Genomic DNA, 17,023 nt, shown 5'->3' with positions numbered 1-17,023 from the left:
ACTTCTACCTAGATAACCTAGTGAATTTGGTTTTTGCAGCTTTCAGTAAAGAAATGGTAAACTCTCGATCAATGCTGCGTGCATGTGTACTTGTTAACAACGCTATCGTTGCTACACTTATCTCTGAACTAACAACCAGAGATTTATGTGCTGTCACAATGAATTATTGGCAGTGGCTGATTTTCTACCCGCTGAGGTTACGACTATCTTACATTGATAGTGGGTTTGTGCATTACTACCTTATTCGACCTGATGCAAAATGCTCTTCAGGTAGTTGAAAGTTGGTGTCGCCAATATGGCCTTTCGGTCAATCCGAATAAAACATCTATTGTTCTTTTCACGGAAAAACGTAATCGTAATGGTATTCGTCCGTTACATCTTTTTGGTTCTGAAATCAATGTAACTGATCAAGTAAAGTATGTGGGTCTAATTTTGGATTCAAAGCTATCCTGGACTCCTAACATTGAGTTCAGAATCAAAAAGGCGTGTATGGCTTTCGGCCAATGCCGACGAACCTTTGGTAAAACTTGGGGTCTTAAACCCAAATATATCAAATGGATTTACACAACAGTTGTACGACCAATTTTGGCTTTTGGATGTCTTGTGTGGTGGTAAAAGGGGGAAGTGAGGACAATTCATCTTCAAAGGATGTGCCTAATGGCAATGATTGGTGCGTTCTCTTCAACTCCCACGGCTGCTCTCGAAGTTCTCTTCGACGTGTCCCCACTACACATACATCTCAAACAAGAAGCACTTTCTTGTACTTACCGACTATGGGTACTCGGTTTTATGGAAGAGAATCCTGTAAACCGCAGTTCTACACACACTTCGTTGTTACTGCTTATGGTTAATTGGGACAAAATTTTCCTTGCTCCAAGTGATCTCACACACGTTAGTAGTTTTCCTTATAGGACATTTTCAACACAATTCCCCTCGCGGGATGAGTGGACATTTGGCTATTTGGAGAGAAGTATGTCGGACAGCATTGTTTGTTACACTGACGGCTCCCTCCTCGAAGGTAAAGCAGGTTCTTCTTCTTCTTCTTCTTAATGGCATTACATCCCCACACTGGGACAGAGCCACCTCGCAGCTTAGTGTTCATTAAGCACTTCCACAGTTATTAACTGCGAGGTTTCTAAGCCAAGTTACCATTTTTGCATTCGTATATCATGAGGCTAACACGATGATACTTTTATGCCCAGGGAAGTCGAGACAATTTCCAATCCGAAAATTGCCTAGACCGGCACCGGGAATCGAACCCAGCCACCCTCAGCATGGTCTTGCTTTGTAGCCGCGCGTCTTACCGCACCGCAGGTAAAGCAGGTGCAGGCGTCTATTCGCGTGAGCTGAGATTGGAACAGTCACACTCACTGGGTACACACTGCACTGTCTTTCAAGCGGAAATATTTGCCATCATGTGTGGAGTGCAATCTGCACTGCAGCAACGCATTATGGGCAAAGTAATATACTTCTGTTCAGATAGCCAAGCAGCTATTAAAGCTCTCGCCTCGGCCAACTCAAGGTCGAAGTTAGTATTCGCATGTCGAACTCAAATTGAGGAACTGAATTCAGTAAATACTTTACACCTTATATGGGTACCTGGCCATTCTTCCATAACTGGAAACGAATTGGCTGATGAGTTAGCTCGTAATGGAGCATCGCATGACTTTATTGGTCCTGAGCCAGCTATTCCAATATCCAAGTGTTGGGTGAAGCTTTCGATCAACTCTTGGGCTGTCACTCAGCACAAATGGCATTGGAGTAGTCTGGATTCATGTCATCAAACAAAATTGTACATCCGGGAGCCATCTCCAGTAGTAGCAAGCTATTTAGCTAATCTGTCTAAACAGAATTGCAGTGTCTTAGTCAAGGCCTTGACAGGTCACTGCCGACTGAACTATCACATGGCAAATATTCAACGCGTTGAATCATCTGTTTGTGATAGTTGTGAATCCGATTATGGAACTTCTTATCATCTAATATGTAACTGCTATGCACAATTGCGCTTTCAAATATTTGGTAAACACTTACTTAGTGAAATTGACTTCAGAAACCTGAACCTTCAGAGTGTTTTGTTGTTCATAACCATGGTAAGGAGCTATAAGCTCTTGTACGCTTATGCGTTGTATGCCCTCTTCAAGGGCCTTTTTCCAAACATTCCCTTTGTTATCCCATCCACATTCCTTTCTTTCTTGTTCACTTCCTTTTCCGTCAGGTGTGTGATGAAAAAGGCTGTGAAGGCGATGGCACAAATCTCCCAAATAGATGTGAACGTGCCCCTGGAGCCGATGTTCTGATACCTGGGTGGTGGCGAGTCCTTGTGCTGGTGGCCGGTGAGCCCCCAACTCATTACCGCGCCACACGTGGCGAGAGAGTGGCAGCCACAGTTTTGGAGGTGAGGGTTCCTATGAGGTCCGGCGGGACCCACCCCGCTCACGAGCCAAGGAACGTCATCGGAAAAGGCGCTATATCCACCACGCGAAGCTACGGACTCCGAAGGGTCACATTTCGACGACCGAGCAACTCGCAAGGAAGCTAGCACGATCCCTTACCGAGGGTTACCCTGGGAAATCGCTACGACGGCGGTCGGCCCATCCTGAGATCGACGATACAACCTCCGCATCATCCTCAACCATGACCGGTATCGACTACGCCCACCCCCTCTCCGACAGCACGAAAGGTATGTTTCGGTGAAAGCTCTCTCCCATGCATGTGAAGGGCCCCACCGTATGCAGCACGGCCGCAACGTTCCCCTTTTACTCCCAACCTACCCACCCCATGCCAATTCCTTCCATAAATAAAAAAACACAAATAAAAAAAACTATCAACTGAATTTGTAATTGTATTGTTCTTTTTACACTGAGCCTTAGGTGCATGCTTGTTCCGTCCTCTTCTGTTGGTTGCTTACGTCCGCTGGTCTAGTTGTGAGTTTTCCCGAGAACTTATGATGCCGACCAGAGGTAAGAGTAGCCCTGAGCTAGCCGTAATTACAATGTATATGTAATGGTATTTTCAATTTCATTTATTAATTTTAACCCAAAACAACAAAAAAATCAAAACAAATCACAGGTTCCTTTCATGAACGCTTTTCATGCAAAAAAAGATCAAAGGCCTACGATATTTTCGATTGGTTATGTTCCGTAACAATGGACCATAAGACTTGGTGGAGGGTAATCGTCGTAAACTTTGGAATGACATGGAAGTGTCCTTGGATTACGATTCCCTTGGATGGATGGATCTTCGGAAGTGGACTGTATTAATAAAGACCGGTTCGAATTAATTAACACATTAACACTTAATTCTACTTTATTTTTGAAAATGCTCTACACTCTTCGAGATCTTATACGCGACTGTACTTCGTTCCAAATTTTCCGCTCGCACGCTCTCGTTCGCCGGCCGGCTTAATAGCATTGCGGGTCGCTGTCTTCTTAAAGTCGACGCTGCGTCAATATTGAGCGTCACTGCTGTGACGAACAGAACCTTCTCCCCCCGGTTGAGACATCGTATCAACAGAACTAGACACAGAAGAAGAGACGATGTTGTCCTCGATAGGAAGAACTGAAACCTTGTTGATGGGCCGGCGGTAGGTTGCTCCATTGCTGAATACGTCAACGGCTCGGACTAAGCCGTCATCACCTGGATACACAGCTGTGATTCTGCCCAGTTTCCAACTGAGCGGTGGTTGGTTCTTATCGTGGAGAAGGATTACCATTCCAGGCCGCAGATTTGTTGTTACCTGTAGGTTTTTCTTACGTGGCTGAAGAGTATTGAGGTAGTCCCTAGACCACGCTCGCCAGAAATGCTCACGCATTAGTTGCAGATGCTGCCATCTATCAAGTCGGTTGACCTTGATATCTTCCAAGGATGGCTCGGCTGGAGCATTCAAGGGTCGACCTATCAAATAATGAGCTGGTGTAATTACCTGTGGGTCTGATGAATCACTGGACAAACTGAACAATGGACGAGAGTTCAAAATAGCTTCTATCTCCGTCAGAATAGTCGCCATTTCTTCAAACGTGAGTTTTACATTGCCTACTATGCGCTTCAGGTGGAATTTCGTCGCCTTAACTGCTGCTTCCCAGAGACCACCGAACTCTGGTGCGTCCGGTGGAATGAATTGCCACTGGATTTCCCGAACTTGGCAAAACTGTTGGATTTTCTTCACCACTTGTTGGTCTTGGAATTGCTGGTATAACGCATGTAGTTCATTCTCCGCTCCGTGAAAATTAGTAGCATTGTCCGAATGTATTTGCTGTACCATTCCTCTTCTGCTAACAAATCTTCTTAATGACGCCAGGAAGGCATCAGTTGATAAATCCGATACAATTTCCAAATGCACAGCCTTCGTCGCCATACATACATAAACCGCAACATACGATTTCATCAGCATCGGACGATGTGAACCTTGTCTCACTTGGAACGGACCTGCATAATCCACCCCAGTCACTGCGAAAGGTGGTGATGGAACGACTCTTGACGACGGTAGATTCCCCATCAGCTGCTTGATTTCAACGGGATTAACACGAAAACATTTGACACAGGAACGAGCGACTTGTCGCACAGTAGATTTCGCGTTCAGGAGCCAGTATCTTTGGCGAATAACACTGATTAAACCAGTTTGTCCAACGTGGAGATGTTCTACATGCAACGCACTAATCATTTTCTTTATTACAGGATCATTGTCGGGAATAATGAGTTGATGCTTCGATGCAAACGGCAATTTAGAGCGATCCAATCGCCCTCCGACTCGTAGTAAGCCGTTATCATACACTGGACTCAGGTTGCCAAGACGCTTACATGTTTGTTTGGAAACCACTCGTTGAATTTCATCGCCGAAATGCAAACGCTGGATCACCTTCACGATTGCTTCTGATGCTTGACGAAGTTCTACGATAGTGAGAGGAATTTGTTTCACCGAATTCGATGTCCGGATACCCCGGCAGTTGCTGATAAACCTCAAAACATATCCCATGATACGTTGGATTTTCCTAAACGAACTATGATGCAGGAAGAATGGAAAAGGGTCGCAGCTACTTTCACGCGTTGCAACATGAGCTTTAAGCTCAGGAAGATTGTTCTCGGGAATTTCTTCAACTTCGTCGACCTCGTATGTGCACTCCTCCAGAAAATGTGGACCATTCCACCAAAGGATGTTTTGTTTCAAGTCCTCCGGCAGCTGCCCTCGTGAAACGATGTCGGCGGGATTGTTTGCCGAACGAATATAATTCCATTCATGCTCCTTGGTCTCTGTTTGTATAATCGCAATCCGATTCCTCACGAACGTTTGAAGCTGATCCAATGGCTTCTTGAGCCAAGCCAAAACGATTGTACTGTCCGACCAAAGGACAACTCTTCGAAAAGGCATCTGGAGCGCAGGAATCACTTGGGCGATTAATTGCGTCAATAGAAGGGCAGCACAAAGTTCCTTCCGTGGAATGGAAAGATCGTGCAATGGAGCGACCTTTGATTTGCTGCATAAAAGACGCAATCGTGCAGAACCATCAACGAAAATGCTTCGCAAATAGATGCACGCACCATAAGCCACATTTGATGCATCAGCGAAGCCATGCAATTCATAAGCGACACTATCAGGAAATGCAACACATCGTGGAACCTTGATAAGTTGAAGTTCTGGCAGCGACACTTGAAGAACAGACCATTTTTCTTGACATGTTTTGTCGATTGGATCATCCCATCCTGCTGACGTTCTCCACAGCTGTTGTACCAATAGCTTGGCAATAACGATAACCGGCGCGAAAAGCCCAAGTGGATCGAATAACTTTGCCACCTCAGAATAAATTTCTCGTTTTGTGGCTGGCTTATCTTTCGGAATACAACTGCTAGGTGGATTAGCAATCAAAAAGACGTCGACGTTAGGATCCCACAATAAACCAAGCACCTTTATCACCTCGTTCGGTCCATATTCGGTTAATGGAACCCTCCTTTCACGATCGGCTGGTGGTATGTGTTCGAGGAATTCGTTCGAGTTTGAACACCATTTGTGGATGTGAAATCCACCTCGAGCAAGAAGTAATTTTAGTTGACGTTGACACTCGATGGCTTCTTCTATAGTGTTGGCACCAGACAGGGCATCATCAACGTAAAAGTCTTCACTCAGAATGCGAGCACCGATAGGAAAATCAGTGCCATCATCCTTAGCTAGCTGCACCAAACACCTCGTTGCTTGATGCGGCGCGCACGCGGTACCGTATGTAACCGTATTCAACTCAAGTACCCGTAGAGAATGGAAAGGATCAGATCTCCAGAAGCAACGAAGAAAGCGTCTGTCCTCTGGCGCCATAAGCACTTGTCGGTACATTTTTTCTACGTCCGCTGAAAAACCATAAAAGTACTTACGGAATCGCAGCGTAATGGAAAATATCCCGTTTTGCACCACCGGACCGACCTGTAGCACTTCGTTGAGCGATAATTTAGACGCCTCCGATTTGGCACTAGCGTCGAATACCACACGACACTTGGTGGTTGAGCTCGACGGTCGTAGAACAGCATGGTGTGGAAGGTAGTAGGTGCTCAAATTCGGTGGATCGTCAGCCTCCTTGATTTCCCAGTGGCAGTGGCAGTGGCAGTGGCCAAGTTCTTCATATTGTTTGATGAATTCGCAGTATGATTGCTTTAGCTCCGGATTGCGTTCTAAGCGTTTCTCCAGCATAAGAAATCGTTTTAATGCCAGAGAACGACAATTATCTAGCAGCTCTACGTTGTCCTTGAAGGGTAATCTCACCACGAACCTGCCGGTTTCATTACGCTCGTATGTTGACATAAAATGTGCTTCACAAGACAGTTGTTCGGGTGAAAAGGGAGACACATCCGGTACTTCCTCCATATTCCAGAATTGTTGCATCATTTTCTCAATGGTGTTGATTGACGCAACGTTGGCATGTTGAATTGCCGCATTGGAAATGTACGGCTCGTTTATCACGCCTGCTACCACCCATCCTAGATGAGTGTCACGTAGTTGAGGAAGATTCGTACCAAGGCTAAAGTGGTCAGGCTTCAAAATATCGAAGAAAAGCTCTCCTCCGATAAGCATGTCGACCTTTTCTGGATGGAAGAAACGTGGATCGGCGAGCTGGATGCCTTCTGGAAGTTTCCATGAATCAAAATCGATCCTTACGTTCGGAATAATACCAGTCACTTTGGGAGTAACCAGGCACTCAATATTTGCTTGAAAACCTCCGTAGCTTGATCGAAATTTAATGAAGACTTTATCCCGAGCTAGGCTTCTCAAAGCGTTGATTCCTGTGATTGGGACGTTAGCTTGCATCTTAGGAGCACCAAGGCGGTTTGCCATTTCCTCAGTGACGAAATTTACTTGAGACCCACTGTCAAGTAAAACTCGGCACGGATGTGGTCGGTTATGCTTGTCTATGGCTTGGACGACTGCAGTGAGCAGTAGAACGGTCTTCGATGCTGGAACATAGTTACTTGAGCAAGTAGTGGATACGGATTGATCCACCACCGGAACAGGAGGTTGAATAGCAGCTTCTTGATTGACGATTCGAGGTGGCTGTGGGCAAGCGACATTTGTTTTGCCCTCATGGCTGTTGTTTCGTCCGTTTTCTTCGTGGAGGAGGGTATGGTGTCTTTTGCTGCATCGTTGACACGTTTTGCTCGACGTACATTCTCTCGACTGATGGCCCTTGCGGAGGCAGTTGTAGCACAAACCAGTTGCTCGAACCTTTTCTGCCCGTTGTGTGGCAGTTAGTTGCTTGAACGTTTCACACTGGAAGTTGAAATGTCCACCACCACAGATTTGACACGACGTTTGATAGGTACTGGAGCTTGTGGTGGCTGCATTTGTTTTTAGCGGTGGCATCTTGCTAATGCTTGACATGGATTTTGTCTTGGGAATTGTTGGCTGAGATAGAGCTCGTGATGATTCACACTGTTCCAAGATTTGGCAGTTCGTCTTGAGGAAGAAAATAGTTTGATCGTATTTCGGAAGCTCTCCTCTCTGCTGGGTGCGCTCCCAAGCCATTCGCGTTGAATCGTCCAAAGCAGTTACGATGAGGTACACTACGATGTGTTCAGAAATCCCAATCAGCTCCTGTTTCTGGAACCGTAGACTTTCAACGTGACCGGTTGCTTCGCTCAGCAGGTTGTCCAGTTCTTTAAATGTCCCCTTTGACATTCTCTTTAGATTTAGAAATCCTCGTATATGCGATTCGACAATCACACGCTTGTTTTCGTACCGATCCGTTAGAACTCTCCAAGCTTGCTGATAATTACCTTCGTTGATTATCTTCTCATACAGTATGCCTGAAGCGGTTCCAATCAGCGCTTTATCTAGGTGATATTATAGTTTTAGAGAATCCGAATCACCCGACTGCGCCATCAAGTCCTGGAAAATCACCTTGAATTTCGGCTAATTGGAATAATTGCCGTCGAACGTAGGTATTGGCGCTTTCAGGGGTTGCTGCTGGATGATGACTTGTGGTTGAGGAATGGAATAGTTCGTAGGTTCTCGAGGAGTAGAATAATTTATCATTTCCTGGACACGGTTGGACAATTCACTGTGACGATCCTCGAAGCTACAGTATATTTCGTCCTGCTCATCGGAAGCTTCGTCAGGAATTAATGCCATGATTTCGCTATGGAAGTGGCTGAACTCGGTATAGATCGCCACTAGTTTTTCCTTCGTGCATTGCAGCTGGGCCAACTTCAAATTTCTCTGGTCTCGCAAGGTGAGTTGAATCCGCACAAGCTTTTGCTCGGCGTGGCTTCTTTGGCGGAACAATCCTCTCAATTTCTGCATCGTTTCCGGTGTCACTCCCTCTTCCCAAGTGAATCCATGAAATGAACCGGACGAAACAGATCTTGAGCCTTGCCCGCTTGGAGGAGGAGGCAATTGCGATTGATTCAATATCGGTACGTTTTGCGATTGCTCCTCTTGCACTTGCTTTTCTTGTACCTGCTCTCCTTGCACTTGCTTCACCGGAGAATGTTCCAACGGCATTTTCGATATAGTCTTCAGCTACTCTTCTAAACGGCAACGTAGCCCGCGATGAATGTATTATTCGGCACTCTCAATCACCTTTTACGGAAATGTTCAAACTCTTTGTCAGGCACTCGCGGTGGATTTAGTATCCAGACTCTTAGGTTACTCGCTCCGGAAATGTTCAAAGCTATTTTCACCACACTATAATCGCGACGGAAAACACTGTTCTGATTCGCAACACTAACGCCGACGCAACTGTACCACTTTGAGCAAGCACGCTCTTGATTTGTCTTGTTTGAATTTTTCAAAATGGCGTCACTTTTCGAACCACGTTCGTCTTGTTTGAATTTTTCAAAATGGCGTCACTTTTCGAACCACGTTCGTCTTGTTTGAATTTTTCAAAATGGCGTCATTTGTTGAACCACCGAATGGGTAGTGTAGAAAACAGTAGAAAAAGATGATTTCCGGATTCAAGATGTGTAACGTGTTCTTTCGGGATGGATTTGGCCCTCCGTGTTACTGGAGACCTCTCGTGGATGGGTACCGGTCCTTCCGTTGGTAGCCTCTCGATGGCTGGATTCCGATCCGGTTCGACTGGACCAATTTATGTTCCGTAACAATGGACCATAAGACTTGGTGGAGGGTAATCGTCGTAAACTTTGGAATGACACGGAAGTGTCCTTGGATTACGATTCCCTTGGATGGATGATTCTTCGGAAGTGGACTGTATTAATAAAGACCGGTTCGAATTAATTAACACATTAACACTTAATTAACACTTAAAATAATACTTTTTTTTTGAAAACGCTCTACACTCTTCGAGATCTTATACGCGACTGTACTTCGTTCCAAATTTTCCGCTCGCACGCTCTCGTTCGCCGGCCGGCTTAATAGCATTGCGGGTCGCTGTCTTCTTAAAGTCGACGCTGCGTCAATATTGGGCGTCGCTGCTGTGACGAACAGAACAGGTTGCTTGAGATAGAAAAAGGCGCTTAGCTCGTTGTCTCATGACAATAACGACTTTTGTCAAGACTGCGGCCACCACAAGTTGCAGTCGACGGGGAATCCGATCCTATTGTTTCCCATTGCAAATTGGCCAGATTGGTAATTGCGCGTCGAGGTTTTAAATTTAAATTTTAAAATCGAAGGTTTTTTTTAGCCAGAGTGGAAATGCATGCCTCATAATGAGTGCAACCAAATGTGATCTCCCTAAAGTTCTATTTCGACCTCTCCAATGTGATTTTTTCATTACATTTTATAAGAGAAAAGAAATCATCATCTGATTATATGATTTAAAGCACGTACTAATCCCCTAATATATGTGCAATCACCTTATCGCACATTCATTAGAATACTCAATTTCGAAACCCAATTTGATTGCTGTGACAAGGAGGTGTATCGCATGCATCACTCTTCAAGTACGTTGTTGTATTCCGAAGTGTGGCGCGATAAGCGCATAATCTGATTTGGTAAACGATCACTCGCGAAGCAAGCATGTCTTGTGGACCCAACGGGAAGCATCACTTAGTGGTTGTTCCGACACGCTCAAGTGTTGGTATCAGTAGCTATGAAATAAATAGTTGAAAAGTACAAATTCTCGTAAGCTGTAGTTCTTGGTGAATATCGAAGCTGCAAAAATTGGCAGACAAACAGCTGTTTTAAGTGCATGTGCCCCAATAGTTTCAAGTGTGTGTATGTTTGGGTGATACAATAAAAGCTCATATCGGTAGACGGTAGTAAAAGGGTGCTGTTTGCATGTACGACCGGTTCCCGAAACCTCATTTGTTTGCCGCAAGACTGTTGTACTTTGTTGTTCGAATGGTTCGCTTCCCTCTGGTTAGTTGGCTGCTGAATGTTGACCTGAACGGACACCGATTGTAATCACATAGGAGGAACAATGAAGATAAGAGCTATCTTATTCGGTATTTTATTTAATTGCATTGTTGGAAGCCATCAGGTGAGCTTGTCGGTTTATGTTAATTATTTTGTGTATCGAATGATAATGAGTCATACGTACGGATTCTGCAGATATCGACGGCTAACGATGATCACTACTGGGCTGGGGTGGTGGAATACAGTTTCAAGGAAAGATCAGTAGAAAACCAATCGGCTTTTGTCAGTACAGCAAATAATTTAGAAAGGTACATACAGATCATCAATTCAACCGAAGCTGACCCGTTAGATATAATTGTTTTTCCGGAATATGGACTGAGCCAGAAGGATACTGCTTCCTTCGTCCCGGATCCGAAAGATACAATTGCTCCTTGTAATAACTTGGAATATGAACAAGTTGTGCGAGATTTGTCGTGTTGGGCTCGGGATCGCCAAAAGTATTTGGTCATAAACCTCGTGGAGAAGGCATTCTGTCCCGATACGGACTACGATTGGCGGTCTTGTGCTTCTGATGGCCTCAACTACTTCAATGCCAATGTTGTGTTCGACCGAAACGGGCGTGTGATTGCCCGCTACCGAAAATATAATCTATTTGGAGAAGCCGGTATGAATGTCACTTTATGGTCAGATGTAACTACATTTGACACGGATTTTGGAGTCACGTTTGGTACTTTTATTTGCTTTGATCTTATGTTCCATGAACCGGCATTGCAGCTCGTTCAGGAAGGAGTAACCGACTTCGTCTTTACGACAATGTGGTTTTCGGAGTTGCCATTTTTGACCGCTGTACAGATACAGCAAGCGTGGGCCTACGCGAACAACGTAAACTTCTTGGCTTCTGGTTCGAGTTTTCCGGAGATCGGCAGTACTGGCACTGGCGTGTTTGCCGGCAGGCGTGGTAGGATCGTTGCACTTATGAATCACGAAGCAGAATCCAAGCTGTACGTTGCACGAGTTCCGAAAATCGATCGGCCAGAAGCTACGATTGAACGTGAACCGGTCATTGAGTACACCCCAGCACAGATGACGAATCTGAAATTGAAACGTGATCAAATCGATGTCTATGAAATGTCGACACTTCCAATGAATGTTAGCTTCTACGAAACGACGCTGTGTCAGGAGTCTTTATGCTGCAACTTCACGTTGAACTACACGGTGACGCTACCGCAGAACGATAATCAGGTAAGTGAAATTGATCGATATGAGATAAGCTTCCAATTACTTGTGTAATATTTTAATATTTTGAACTATTGCTTGCTCCTATAGTCATATTACACATACGTGCTCGCCGTTAGCGACAGTCCGCGAACATTCGATGGTTTCGCCAACGGGATGATCACAACCTGCGCCATATTCGCCTGCACCGATGCCGAAAACCGCACGACCTGCTCGACCCGTTTCGCAGACCCATCAACGGTGGTCGATGCCGTACGTTTCAACTCAATCGAAATCGATGGCGTATTTCCCGGCGGACCGGAAGTTTTCCTCTTGCCAAACAGTGTCGATACCGGCATTCTTCCTCTCGAAGTGGACGAGATCGAGTACGAGGAGCGATTGTTCTATCAAGACGAGTAAGTAAAAAAAGTGTGTTCTATTGCTTCCAATCAGTCATTTCTAATCATTTTTCGTTTGGTTTCAGTGAGCCACTGAAGCAAATCGATTACAAACTGGTCAAACCTCGGTCAAATCTACTAACGTTTGCCATTTGGGGGCGGAAGTTCGTCAACGATGCAAGCAGTGCTCCAGCGGCGATTGCCAATATTTTGTTAGTACTGGTTGTTGCTATTTTTGGTATTTTTGCACTATGAGAGCTGTTGCATGAAAATTGTATGCTCTGTCAACTGTACTTAAGAAAGAATACAAAATGTGATTTGTTTTTCTAGAGATTATTCCCACATAGAACTATAGTTATCGCGGGAACTTAACGCCAAAGATAGCAGTCCAAAAAATCACTGAAGAAACGTTGATTTGAACAGGTGGTATAAAAATTTAACCAAATTAAACAACGATACTAACATAGTATAAACAGTAATCGTATTGATATGAAGTAGGCGAACCCTTTACCCTTTAAATTCCTACTAATTCCTACTAATTGAACTTAAAATTGACAGTTTGAAAATTGAAAATGGTTCACTCCTGAAAACTGTTTTGATATGAAATAAAATCCTGGTAGTCGAGAAACGATATCCGTTAAAACTATATATGCGAGTACTTAATGACTCTCGAGATCCTGGCCGCTGGATTTCAGATACTAAATGGAGTTGGGCTTTTTATTATTTCATGCCGAATTTTCGATAATTCCACCCATTTGAATTCTACTGAAGCTTTAGTCGGTAACATTTATAATATTCTTGGTTTCCTTTATATTGAGGAAAGGTCATGCTGCTCTTACCAAGGAAAATCATCTAGAGAACTGGAGAACTCGAACTTGACTTTTCAAACGCGTTCATTATCTTTCGCGTAGGTAAATATTGATAAAAATCAATTTTGGGAAATTGTTCCTGGATTTCATCTCATGGCTCCGATGTTAATCTCATCAAACACAAAGCAATAGAAAGGAACTTGATTTGATTCTTATTTTTGTGATTTTTTTAGCAGTGAGCACGCATGTTTACAAAAAGAAGTGACGAAATTGGTGCCTTATTTTTGTTTCGTGATGCGATGAATATATGTTTAGTGAGATGGAGATCGGAACATTTCCCCTATATTGAAATAAAACTTGGAGGTTTGGATTCCTGACTAGATTAAAGCAAATATTTTGCATAGCCGATCATGTTATTTAATTTAATGGTTTTATAAAGGGGGTCTCCAGTTAGTCTTGCGAGCAAAGGCGTAGGATTACCAATCAGGAGATTTTCCCAAACATTTTCAAACTCCTCTGCACGCCGGACATGGCTTGTTTTCTCCAAAACCTGGAGCTTGAGAATCATGTCTAGTTGGGTGTAAAGGCTCAATCCTATCCTCGCTTGGAACTTCTGTGTGAGTGTTCACATATTTCTCCTTGCGTATTCCACGAAACTCTTGATTCTTGCTGCCGCGACTAAGCGGCTCGAAAACTACGTTCACGTCCTCCGCCAACATGTAGATCCAGCGACTGAATGTAGTCAACTTCACCTTCGTTTGCTTTCGTTTGTAACGCGCCCAGTCCAGCTTTGTCTGTGGTGGCAGCTTCTTGACAAATTCTTTAAGGAGCGTCGTATCACACATGTACTCCTTTTCTCCGCAAGCTTCAATCGTAGCACACAGATTTTGAACTTCTAGAGCATAATCCACCAATTTGTCCATTGCGTCCGGTTTAATGATTGGCATAGATATAATCTTCTCCTTCAAGTGCTCGATTATTGTCTCCGGTCTACCGAATCGCAATTTCAACGCACTGATCGCTTTCTTTATGGTTTCAGGACGCATCAAGAAACTTCGAACGGCATTGGAAGCATCTCCCTTCAAGCAGCTGCTCAAACGTATCATGTTTTCAGCATCCGTGTATCCGCACATGATCGTGGTGTCCTCGCACGTTGATAAAAACATTGACCATTCCTCAGGATTGCCGCCAAACTTTGGTAGCTCGCGGAGAACAACTTGTCTTGCGGCAAGCTCCCCCTTGGATAGTCTCTTGTTGCTTCGTAAAGATTGCTGTCCCTCTTCCACTGAGTGTCTCCAGCTTCCGCAATGTGAATTATTCTCCGGCCTCGTGAACCGTTGTCTATAAACTTCACTACCGCGTTCAGTCTCACTGTTTGATTCTTCTTCACTTTCAGCTTCACTACTAGACGATTTATCTTCACTGGAGTCTTCGATCTCTTCTCTGTTCTTATGTTCCTCTACGTTGACGGCTTCGTTTGATACCGGCTTCTTTTTCCCACCTGTTCCGTTGCTATGCTTTAACCAATCTTCCACTTTATGATGTGAATTATGATGATCAACGATGGATTCACCGCTGCCTTCTAAATCTGCCATCACCTTTAGTACCTCGAATTTCTTCCTCGCTAGTTCCCGTTTTCGCCGCATTTCTTCTCGCATCAATCTCTCCTCAGCTTCGATTTGCTGCAGTTCCAGGTCCAAACGCGCCTTCATTGATTTCCGTGATGCTCCTGATATAACAGAGTCGGCAACCTTCCGAATAGTCGTCAGCTTTCCGTTATCTTTAGAATTTGCTACTAGAACATCTTCAAATCCTTCTTTCTTATCGCCACCACTTTGTTTCTGTCTAGTCGTCTTCTTCGTACCTTTCGCCGCTGTTGATCGAGTGGACCGTTTCCGTAACGTCATCGTCAGCATCCTCTGCGTGGAGCACTTCCGCTTAGATTTCACACCCTTGGTTGCTTTCGCGGTAGCGCATTTCAAGCAAATCCAACTGCTATCTTTGAAGTCCTCGGGAACACCCACACACGCGAGATGGTGCTCAACACCACATAGATCGCACTGCACCATTAGATGATCGTCCGGTTTTTCGCACAACGTACAACTTTTAACCACCGTTGTGGTCTTTTGCACTAATTTAGGGGGATTTTGAGATTTGGGGGTCGAACTTGCGACGATGGCGCCTTTAGGGTCTTTGTTGAGAGTTTGTTTAGATGGGTCTTTCGGGGGTTCTGAATAGCCTGACTTTGAATTTGGAGGAGACTTGTTCGGCTTACCTGAGGTACTTTTGACTTGCCTTACTGCATCCATGCCAATACCGGTTCCAGGATTCGACATCGTTTAGGTAAATGAAATTTTAATTTGTTGGCTGCGCCAAATAGAGGGAACGTCTTTTGAAAAAATGAACCACCACAAGCTTTATGGTTGGTTAAAATTTCCTATATTTGATAGAAATCCGTTAGTTAGAGTAAAGTATGTTATAAACACTCTCTTACATTTAGTGCCTCTGCTTTCTCATATGCCACACGATATCTCCTAACAAGTTTCCCCGAAACAGGTTTTACTGCATGATATACTGTAGGATTAAACATTTGTTTTAGGATAATTTTAGATATAATTCATTGCATGTTTAGGTTTTAATTCTCACCCTTTCGTACTAATCATACAATAATAGCTTTCTGCACGATAATTCACCAGGGAACCAATTTTCCCGCGTGCTAGTTATGCCTATAATCAATTTAGACTGGTTAATTCAACTCTTAACTACGTGTATCGCTCTAATATACTTGTTTCACTAGATACTAACAAATAATTCAAATTTAGGACCGTAATTAATAGAAATACTAAACAGTTCACAGCTTTGACTCTTTATCCACTTCTACAATAACATATTCTGCCAGCACATTCCTCCATTGTCCATCTAGAGCAAACGTCTATTGTTACATCTCGACGGACACAAGTATTATAGCGATAACGATCAGTCACGGTATTGATATGGAAGGTGCGCACCGTCCTTTTGACGTCACAACAGGCAACAGTGAAAAGCAGTGCACCTTTGCTCCCTTGCAACATACACGAAAAATGGTTTTCAGATGTGCTAATCATCTAAAATTTACATTTGTGCAAGGAAAAACGCGAGGTAAGGTCTAGGACGGCCATTGTGGCAGCCATTTTGAACTCTGTTGTGATTGTCTTTAAATAAGGGATCATATCAGCGGTTTGGTGCAATATTGGCACTTAATTTTTGTTTCGGTTTTGACCTTTTTATGGTAATGTACTGAAAATGGTATAAAGTTTTACCTGACAAAGACCCAGTCGAAATTCACAATATATAAAAAGTTATGCCAATTTCAATATTTGAAAAAAAAATGTAAATCTGGAAATTTTCAGATTTCGAGTTGTGCTTGTATTGCACGAAACCGCCGATATATTCTATTGCCTCTGTGGAGTTGGGGTAAGTTACCACCAACGTGTGATTATTTATATATTAATATCTCAGCGTGTCTATCGGCGAGCAGCAAGCCATGACTCGGTCTCTTCTTGACAGAGATCTCCGTGGCGTGCACACGCACCCACGGAGAGCTGCTGTCATTGCATTTCGTTCCGGCTATTTGGGGTCACACAGCCTCAACCCAGACAAGCTAATCTTTCGGAATGAAGCACTAGTAAATAACAAATCTTCTCCCCACAAAGTCCTTACCTAATTAGTATACTGCCTCTATGAACTCCTGGGCTATTATGGACTTTTTACAAACCGTCGTTCATGTGGCAAAATATGTTCTGGGAGACAATCTTTAAATATCGTTCCTC

At 44.0% G+C, this 17,023-nt stretch overlaps 3 protein-coding genes across 4 annotated transcripts in view; 1 reads left to right on the top strand and 2 right to left on the bottom strand.

The window, feature by feature from the left end:
• Window positions 1-16,066, bottom strand: part of LOC134225633 (vanin-like protein 2) — a 121,342-nt gene extending 105,276 nt beyond the window's left edge. Inside the window, exons 1-4 of the mRNA XM_062705868.1 lie at window positions 16,020-16,066; window positions 15,861-15,940; window positions 15,709-15,788; window positions 15,490-15,651 (exon numbers count right to left, since the gene is read on the bottom strand). The gene's annotated coding sequence lies outside the window, so the exon portion shown is untranslated. The remainder of the gene's footprint in view (window positions 1-15,489; window positions 15,652-15,708; window positions 15,789-15,860; window positions 15,941-16,019) is intronic.
• Window positions 3,446-8,152, bottom strand: LOC134222720 (uncharacterized). Its single transcript, XM_062701883.1, has one exon. The coding sequence runs from the start codon at window positions 8,150-8,152 to the stop codon at window positions 3,446-3,448; it is 4,707 nt and encodes a 1,568-aa protein (XP_062557867.1).
• LOC134221195 (vanin-like protein 1) lies at window positions 10,427-13,051 on the top strand. 2 transcript variants are annotated; one of them, XM_062700389.1, is made up of 5 exons: window positions 10,427-10,916; window positions 10,988-12,034; window positions 12,119-12,423; window positions 12,492-12,679; window positions 12,736-13,051. In XM_062700389.1, exons 1-4 carry the CDS (start codon window positions 10,857-10,859, stop codon window positions 12,658-12,660), a joined length of 1,581 nt encoding a protein of 526 aa, XP_062556373.1. In that variant the 5' UTR covers window positions 10,427-10,856; the 3' UTR covers window positions 12,661-12,679; window positions 12,736-13,051. The 2 variants fall into 2 exon arrangements, with proteins under 2 accessions (XP_062556373.1, XP_062556372.1); XM_062700388.1 differs by having other exon boundaries at window positions 10,428-10,916; window positions 12,492-13,051.
• Window positions 16,067-17,023: the final 957 nt, after the last annotated feature.

The sequence above is a fragment of the Armigeres subalbatus genome, chromosome 3 (genome assembly GCF_024139115.2).
Source record: "Armigeres subalbatus isolate Guangzhou_Male chromosome 3, GZ_Asu_2, whole genome shotgun sequence".
Lineage (NCBI taxonomy): Eukaryota > Metazoa > Arthropoda > Insecta > Diptera > Culicidae > Armigeres > Armigeres subalbatus.
The sequence above is the reverse complement of the archived record's forward strand: the minus strand, read 5'-3'. Positions and strand labels throughout refer to the sequence as shown.

Coding starts and splice junctions, on each gene's coding strand:
- LOC134222720 (XM_062701883.1), bottom strand. CDS start 8,152: ATGTCAAAGGGGACATTTAAAGAACTGGACAACCTGCTGAGCGAAGCA.
- LOC134221195 (XM_062700389.1), top strand. CDS start 10,857: ATGAAGATAAGAGCTATCTTATTCGGTATTTTATTTAATTGCATTGTT. Junction 12,035..12,118: donor TACCGCAGAACGATAATCAG/GTAAGTGAAATT, acceptor TTGCTCCTATAG/TCATATTACACATACGTGCT. Junction 12,424..12,491: donor CGATTGTTCTATCAAGACGA/GTAAGTAAAAAA, acceptor GTTTGGTTTCAG/TGAGCCACTGAAGCAAATCG.